We start from the raw sequence: 8825 nt of genomic DNA on the forward strand, positions 1-8825 counted from the left end.
CCCTAGCATGTTTGTTTCGGGTTCGATCTCTTCTGTTTTGAAAATTATCGACTCTATGCGGTTGAGTTTTTCGACTATCGAATAGTATGATTTTTTTTATATATTTTGAGTTTTGATGGTCAAAAAATTTCTCAACACAAAGACACATAAATTTTCATCATAGAAGATTCTCGTTTTTTTATTGGTGGATTTTGTTTTTCCTTTTGTTTTAGAAAGGTTGTGTTTGGAATTATTAGTCTTGTGGGACCATTTCAACTTTAATGACGGTGGTTTTTTTATTACGGAAATATTACGTTAAATCTTCATTCCTAATTCATAGTTTATTACCAAAAATTGTACTCCACTTTCCAAAATTTTCTAAATGAAAAGGCAAAGAATTTGTTTCATTTTTAGGCTTTGAGAGAGTTTTTTGAAGTTATAAAGAGAGATATAGAAATTAGCATAATAATTATAAAAAAAATTGATTAGGCCATCCATAGTGGTATAATCAAAAATGGATAACCAAAAGTTGACACATCAGCTTTTGATTATTCACTTAAGAGATTGCTAAGCTTAACAATGTTGAGGTTCACAATGGTCACTTCTAATTCATAACCAAAATAAGGAGTTCACTACAATTTCATATAATCTCTCTCTCCCTTTTTGTTTCCCACCATTCACTTCCCTCTATTACGTTTTTTTTTGGGCAAAAATATATCGAATATATGGTGTTCTTCCTAGTGTTATCTATTAAAACAACACCGATTTTTTTTTCTTCCTATTTCTATAGTCTATATCACAAATCCACTACTCTCTTAATCTTTCAAAAAAAAAAAAATCAGATGTGTTCTTAAATTTGGAAAAGAATGCAAGGTTCTTCCTCTTTTTTTTTTTTTGCAAGGTTCTTTGTTTACTCAACCATGGGGGGAGGAACAAAAAAATGAATAACCACTTTTTAGTCGAAAAAATCAAATTTTTTTTGCTAAAAAGTGATTATTTATCAAAATACTTGGGTAAAAGTAAAAAAAAAATTTTTCCCGATTCCTCTCGTTGAGACGAATCAATAACCTATAAAAGTTTGGCACAAAACTAAAAAATACGAAAAAAATTCAAATAAAGATAATTTTCAAATTTAAGTTAAATTCATAAGAATGCAGCCTAAAATAGAAACGTAAAAAAAGAGTAAAATACCTTAATCTAGCAACGATGAGTTAAATTATAGATGATCGAGAAATATGAGCTTCACTTTTGGAGGAAAAGAAAGAGAAATAGTTTGTGGTTGAAGTGAAGAAGATATAGAGCAAGTGAAGAAGAGAATAGTAAAATAGTAGTTGAAATACATGTGTATATAAATTTTGGAATTAGTTAACTTATGTAGTGTGGGGTTCACAAATTTTGATTATTGAAAAAAGTTGCTAGTTTTGGTTATCCAAAGCCCAAAATTTGATTATTTCTAAGGATGTTGCTAAGTTTGATTATACCATTGTGAGCCATTTTTTGCACAAATATTGTTAACTTTAACAACAATTGTCATTTGGTTATACCACTGTGGATGGCCTTAGAGACTGTGCTAAGAGAGAAGAGATGTTTTGGAAATCCAAAGCAAATTCTTTCAAGAACTATTTTCTAAATTTTCACACTATATTATTAGAAAATTAATTTTAGCACTCCAAAATTTAGATAAACACACTCCAATATTTTGTCTTCTAGTGTTCATGTTTTATTTTTAATCCAAATATTATAGTGTAGTTATGAAAAAGACAAGTGCTAAATCAATCATCAATTATTATGACGATTGAACTTAAATTGGTACAAGTAGGAGTATAATGTAATTAATTAAAATATCTACAAAGTGTATTTTATTTTTGAAAAAAAGATTGACACACTAGATTGAAACTCATTTATTTTCAAAATAAATTGGTTGCAGTCAGACATTTTTTTTGACATAGCTTATGATGTTGACAAGCTCTAGAAAATAGATAATTTTAGTTGTCCAAGTATGTTCAAAAAGGGTCTATAAACAAACGCCCTTAACAACACGACCAAGTCCTTTTAGGAAAGGGACCAGAGATGTGTTAAAAGATCAAGTCCCTTATTCTTTTTTCTAAATCAAAGAAGGAAAGTAAGTTAAAAAACTAAAGAATTTCATGATCTACTTTTGCAAAAAGTTCTTTCTTAAAGTTTAGCTGAATGACGGATTGCTTAAATTTTACTTGCTCTATAAGTAAAGGGAGTGATTTTTACAGTCCCATTTTTTATAATCGCACTTCTTCTTTTGTCTCATTCATGTGAAGTTACAACATTACCCTTTAACAATCTCACTTTTTGGCATGTGTAAGAGCAATATTGTATTTTTACGTAGCTAAAAGACGAAAAAAAAGTGCGGATATAAAAAAAGAGAGTGCCAAAATCACTTCCCTAAGTAAACTAATGCACTTTAGTTTTTCATTACGACCATGCCTTCATTATTGTAATTATTACGATTGTTATTATTTTTAATCATCATTCCTTTAATTTTAGCTTTAAGAATCCCAATTTAAGTTAGGGGATGAAATCGTCAAATTGGTAGTTTAGAACAAAGTAGCAAAAATGTGCATAATTTAGGGGATAAAAGCAAAAAAAAAATCTTTAAGTTAACATAGTAAGATAAAGAACATTCTTATTTTTCTTTACAATAAAATTTCTATTCTACTTTAACTTGAGGAAAGGGAGAGGGGCTAGTGGGGTTCGAAACCATCACAGTCCATCACGTTGAACTATGAACGTCCTTATCAATTGGACTACCCACTGCAAGTTCAAATAAAGAACATTCACCTCCTATCTTTACAGCTCCCACTCAGTATTGGACATAAAGTGGGAGGCTGAAAGTAGTGAGTATTAGAATTATTATCCTTATATGGGTTGTGTGAATGTAGTAATTTCTTACGTTGAACGCAAGCGGTAGTCAAGTAGTAGACACTGTATATTTGCTCCTATCCATTTAATAGGAATTCAAACCTCAATAACTACGACTAACGTCAAAACATCCGAGGTGCAATCAACTCTTACGGGGGCTTTGTTTGACTCGCTAGTAGACAGTGGGATTGAGTCCCCAGAAATTAGTCGAGGTATGCTTAAGTTGATCCGTAGACCTTGGTTCTTGTTGTCCCAAGGGTGAATCAAAGAATGAAAGGTTGAGGTAGAAAATGAATGTCAACCACAAACCTAACTTAGATTATCTATCCTTGTAGAAAAAAACCATACTTTTTAAAATTTTCAATACAAACTTAAGTCCACAAAGTATAACAGGATTGAGCTGCTCGGCAGGTAGATGGCTGAGTGGAGAGGGGCAACAAGAATGAAGTTTCCTTCTCTTTGGTTGATGTGCAAGTAATAACCACTAAGATGATCGAAACAAATGCCGATTTGTCAATCCATCCACATACGGTGAAATTCGCTTCTGCTATACCTTTGATACATGCCCTCAAAAATGAAAAAGTTCACAAAGGCGATAGCCGATAATGATACAGTAGACGTATAACGTAAACTGAAAAAAAGAAGACGAATCTCAGTTACAAAAGAGTTACCTATCTACACAATGTGGAGGAAATCAAATAAGCTGGCTGCCCTGATCAAGAACTCAAGTATTTTGTATAAGAAATCAGGCACTAGTAGACTTCCACATTCCATTGCTCTGACTTCTTCAACTGCTTCTTGTAGTCCATCCAATCGATCCCTGAAAGTAGAGCAGAAAAAGAGTTGAAAGCATGGTTTTCCAACATTTACAACCTCGTTTTCAGTTTTTGACAGAAAAAAGGACATCTTTGGTGCAACACATACATGAAACACAAGGAAACATGTTGAGTGAGTTTTTTCAGGGTGAGGCGACTTGTCTTAGGGGATAGCCCGAGGGATGTGATAGGGAGGAAAGAATACAAAGATTTTTAAAAAAGAGTTAGAAGGAAAAATGTGTTTTCAAACTTTAGTGTCCAACTGTTACCGCCTTTTGTTGAACAGAATGTGACTTTGGTCTCAATTCTTTTGGAAACGAAAACAGGAAACAAGAACAAAAGTGATAGGAAATAGATCAACCGTTTTCTTACCATCTTTTGCAGCCAGTGAAACCATTATGTCATCAATACCCTTTTCCATGCCTTTTAGCCCACACATATAGATAAATGTATTGTCCTTTTTGAGCAACTCCCACAGCTCTTCTGCATATTGGGCCATCCTGGTTTGGATGTACATCTTTTCACCTTTCTCATTAGTTTGCTCTCTGCTCACCGCGAAGTCTAGCCTGAAGTTCTCCGGGGCCTTCTCCTTCATTTTCTCGAATTCCTAACGCACCCAAACACAAGAAATAGTATCGAACTTCAACTTGACCTTTGGAAACTTTGGAAAAAGAAAATTGTATCTTACCTCCTTATACAGTAGCGAGCTACTTGTAGGGACACCCAAGAATAGCCATGCCAAACCGTTGAACTACAGAACACAAAACCACCCATGGATTAAGCAATTGGTTCTATCAATAAGACTTATTTTTTGTCTTCACCTCATTGCTTTCAAGTTTAGAGAATTTCTGTTGCTCTAAGGAGCATGCAAGTGCTAAGATGAGAGTTCATGAACTATTTACCTTGTAATCATCATTTTTCTCAAAGAACATTTTCCACAGGAATGCCCGGAAAGGAGCAATCCCAGTTCCAGTTGCAAGCTGCAACAAACATCAAATTGTAACACTTCCCAAAAATAAACCAGCAAATTAAAACGCGCCGATTGAACTACCCAGCTACTTAAAAATTAGTCATCGATAAGAAGGTAATCCATTCAAATCCATGACCATGCAGAAGAACAGATGACAAATGCCGTTTAGTGAGCATACCATTACAACGGTGGCATTTGGATCCTTTGGCATAAGCATTTCTTTTCCAACAGGTCCTGTGATCTTCACTTCGAATCCCGGTTTCAAGTCACCTGAAAAACAGAAGAAGTCCAGGGGCACGGCATATTAACCAAGACATTTTCCCTCGTCAAATATGCTTGTTCTCTTCAGAAATTTTGTAAGGGTAGACTAATTTCTAGAGAGTTGCACACTTACACAGGAAGTTTGAGCAAACTCCTTTTACTAATTCTCCTTTTTCATTGGTATAAACGAGCCTTTTCACGCATAGGGAGACCTGTACGAAGCAACCAGACATTGCAACTCAATAAGTAAAAGAATCAGAAAGAAAAAAGATGATTATGAAGAAATAAGAAGCAGAAGTACATCCAAGGTGACTGAGGTAAAACAAACATAAGTCTTTGTAAACTAATCGCCCGATGTAAATTGGTCCGAGGTAAAAAGCTTACAGTTTTGGAATCTCCAAAGTCACCAAGAGCACTGCTAGCAATTGAGTATAACCTAAGCTTGTGAGGCTTCCCATTTTTGTCAATGCCATCTGCAATTACGCCAATGGATTGTCCTTCTCTGTATGGGACTTCTCCTAACAAACACAATAAACCAATCATCCCCAATTAGTTCAAACAAATCCCAGTTCTACAGAGGAAACTGATGTACATACAAAACTTCACGTAGAAAGGCGATGTTGGATTGGTAGAACAACTAACAAAGGAATAGATAATCCAGAGGTAATAACAAAATTGTGGGTTTGGTTGTTTAACGGATTGGCAGTGCTTATTTCTAAATTATGAGCTTTAACGACTGGTTTATTAGTTTGAAATGAACGAGCATAGTAGTTAGCATAGTTCACTTCACGAACAAAATTCCAAATGAAAATCCTATTGGTATAGCACACATTTCACAATTTACATGATTAAAGACCATATGCGTAAAGATTGCATAAGTCATTCTATGTTAAGGCTGTAGAAAGAATTAGGGGAAAGAATTAACAGACATACCATCGGTGCTGAAGACCATGTGCCAAGTTTCTCCAGGAGCATCATCACCAGTGATCTTAGTGTTAAGAAGGCATCTCCCGATGTAAGGTTCCTTTGGCCTGAACTTGTTCACAACCACACCTTCCTCCATTTTCTTGGAAACCTTCTCAACCTTTGCAGGAGCCTCAGTTGTGACCTGGGCTCTAATAATGGATACTTTCCCGCCTCCACATACATTTCTGTAGGGAAAGGGAACCTGCATTCATAGGGAAGAACCAATGTCTCAAGTGTCACGAATTTGCGGATTTCTATCCATCATATGGGGAATAAGAATCCAAAATATTAAAGGAAGAAAGCGTGATCACAAGAACTTGAGATTTATGCAGGGGGGGAGCTACTATGGAGCCGGCGGGGAGGATCACGCCCCACCCGGAAAAATCTGTTGATTATAGTTCATATGGTTTTGTTGCATATTCATAAACAGACTTTCAACCATAATTGAAAGGTAAACAATCTTCACTTTGAACACACTAATTATAGTAAGTTATCCAGTTGAATCATATTCCAAAAGCAAGTTATCCAGTTGAATGATGATACTACGTGTTGTCGAATACTGCATGATACGATCGATAGCAACATTTTCTCGAGATAAATTCTTCAAAACAATTCTATAAAACTCGAATGACTGGATTGAATATTTGAAAAGTCATCCTTCAAGAAAAAGTTATCTCGCACGGCGGCCCCAAAGTTCGATTCCTGGCTCTGTCCCTGCTTAAATTTATGTTGTTCATCCAATATGGACTACGTCCACGGTCAATCGGATCAGTAAAATTGGGTTTGGATCATGGTCTGAATTTTTTCGCATTGGCCTTTTCATTTCCCTATGTAAATCATCTCTCCATGAACCCATGACATTAAACTAGAATAGAAAAGATATCGAAATGTATATGGTGAAATCATACCTTGTTAAAGTTGATTGAAATTGAGGTTCTGGTTGGTAGGGAAGTAGATTTGGAGGATGGGAGGGAAACTGCAGCACTTACTGCAGCAGCCATTTTTGTTTTATGATGAGAGAGAGAGAGAGAGAGAGAGAGAGAAGTTATCACTTGTGGCCTGTGGGATTGTTTTTGGGTGGAAAGTGGATTTTGGATTGGGTGGAGGATATTGGAGGCCTAAAGGCAGTGGCAGGTGTGAGGATAAGAGTTTCATGACTCTCCCAATTTACAAAGAGCTAATGAATAGCAGGTGAAAAAGTTTGATTTTTAGTCTGACTAACAAGTGTTCGGATAAGTTTATGTGCATCTCAATCTATTCTCCTCCCGATCGAAAGCTGGCCATCCACGTAGGTATCACTAAAAATAGAGGACACACAAAAGGGGTTTTCTCCCTTTTATTTGTGTCAGGTTTTTATCCTCCAAACGGAATAGTTTGATTAAAAAAAGGAGGAGTTGCTGGTGCGGACTGTTAGATTTTCTTATTAATGTGGTGGCAGTTCTACAAGAAAGTTCGCACAAGATCCACAAACATAAATCTTGTGGAGGGTCTGGATCCGTTTCATTCTATTGCCCTGCCCTTTAGTCCGTTACCTGAAGAGCTTTGACTTTGCTATATTCTCCTCTCAAAAAAATTATCTAGATTTTTTAAAAAATAAAAAAATTTGTTAAAATGTTGAATTATTGACTAAAAACGAAAAATTACGTAAATCTATATAATTTTTTAATCTCAAATCTGACAACAAAAAGTTTAATGTTGAGGAATGACTCATTCTATAAGATATTGTTATTTTCGGTCACAATGCAAAAAACTTTTGTGTGGTTGTTTATTCGGTTCTTCTTCTTCTAGAACTCAAGTACGGATCCGGAAGGAGCTAGACCTTCCCTAACTTTGTGCAAGACAAACGTAGTTAATTGGAAGACACGCCGAAGCTCAAGTCAATCTCAACTCAAATAGAGGAATGGATAGAACTCTAAGTCTGAATTGTAACAACATATATCGTTCTAGGCGAAGATTTATAAGTGTACTTTTTAGAGGCTCCTAGTAAGCTCGTGCTAGACAAACAGAAAGTCTACCCACACATACAATCTGTGCACAGATTGTGCACAGGTTTTATTGTGGGGCCCACCACGGGTCCCACACAAATCATCCGAATCGTTCATTAAATGTAAAATATTTTTTCAAAGGTCCCCGTAAAAAATAATCTCAATCCGATACCTATAGATACTCGATCCAATCGTATAACTTTTCATTATCCGAAAATCTGAATGAAAAGTTAGATGGTTGGATGAAGCACATATAGGTATTGGATTGAGCTTATTTTTTACGGGAACCCTTGAAAAAATATTTTACATTTAATGAACGGCTTGGATGATTTGCGTGGAACCCGTGGTGAGCCCCACAACAAAATCTGTGCACAATCTGTGCACAGAAATCTGTGTGGATAGCACAGCTCCTAGACAAATGCCTTAACCACTTCTTGGCACTGAATCCACCAATAACCACGCAGACTCTCCATCTTCGCCCAAGTCCAACTGAGTCCAACGACGCCGACCCGATCCAGCCCAAACCTAGCTCCGCAGTACACGGACTTGGGCGCATACGTCGCAGCCCACACGCTTGCCGGCCCAAACACTCAGTGCTTTAGGATGCCCACTTGCTAGGCCCAGCATGGGTGTACTTCGTCCCACTGGAACTTTACCCATCAGTATGCACTATAGTCCATATATAGGGGTGGGGTGTCCTATACAGTCCATAGGGGTGTCCTATAATTCATATAGCAGTAGTATTAAGAGAGCCTGCGGGCCTTGTTAAACGATCAAAAAAAAAAAAAGTAGTATTAAGAGAGGCAAGCCGTTGGCACATTCATGGGACTATAACTATTTTAAATGTTTTTTCAGTAGTGGTGAAACCAGAATTTTCTTAGTGGGGGTGCCGAAATGTAAAAGTTGAAGAAAAAAATTGAATTAAAAAAGAACAAAAAAATTCCACCCAAAAAA

At 36.1% G+C, this 8825-nt stretch overlaps 1 protein-coding gene across 1 annotated transcript; it reads right to left on the reverse strand.

The window, feature by feature from the left end:
• Window positions 1–3401: 3401 nt before the first annotated feature.
• On the reverse strand, window positions 3402–7060 carry LOC131302657 (ferredoxin--NADP reductase, leaf-type isozyme, chloroplastic). The gene is made up of 9 exons (XM_058329401.1): window positions 6795–7060; window positions 5854–6088; window positions 5305–5438; window positions 5054–5132; window positions 4838–4929; window positions 4592–4669; window positions 4378–4440; window positions 4062–4296; window positions 3402–3694 (listed from the first exon to the last, which is right to left on the reverse strand). Exons 1-9 carry the CDS (start codon window positions 6885–6887, stop codon window positions 3627–3629), a joined length of 1077 nt encoding a protein of 358 aa, XP_058185384.1. The 5' UTR covers window positions 6888–7060; the 3' UTR covers window positions 3402–3626.
• Window positions 7061–8825: the final 1765 nt, after the last annotated feature.

The sequence above is a fragment of the Rhododendron vialii genome, chromosome 10a (genome assembly GCF_030253575.1).
Source record: "Rhododendron vialii isolate Sample 1 chromosome 10a, ASM3025357v1".
Taxonomy (NCBI): domain Eukaryota; kingdom Viridiplantae; phylum Streptophyta; class Magnoliopsida; order Ericales; family Ericaceae; genus Rhododendron; species Rhododendron vialii.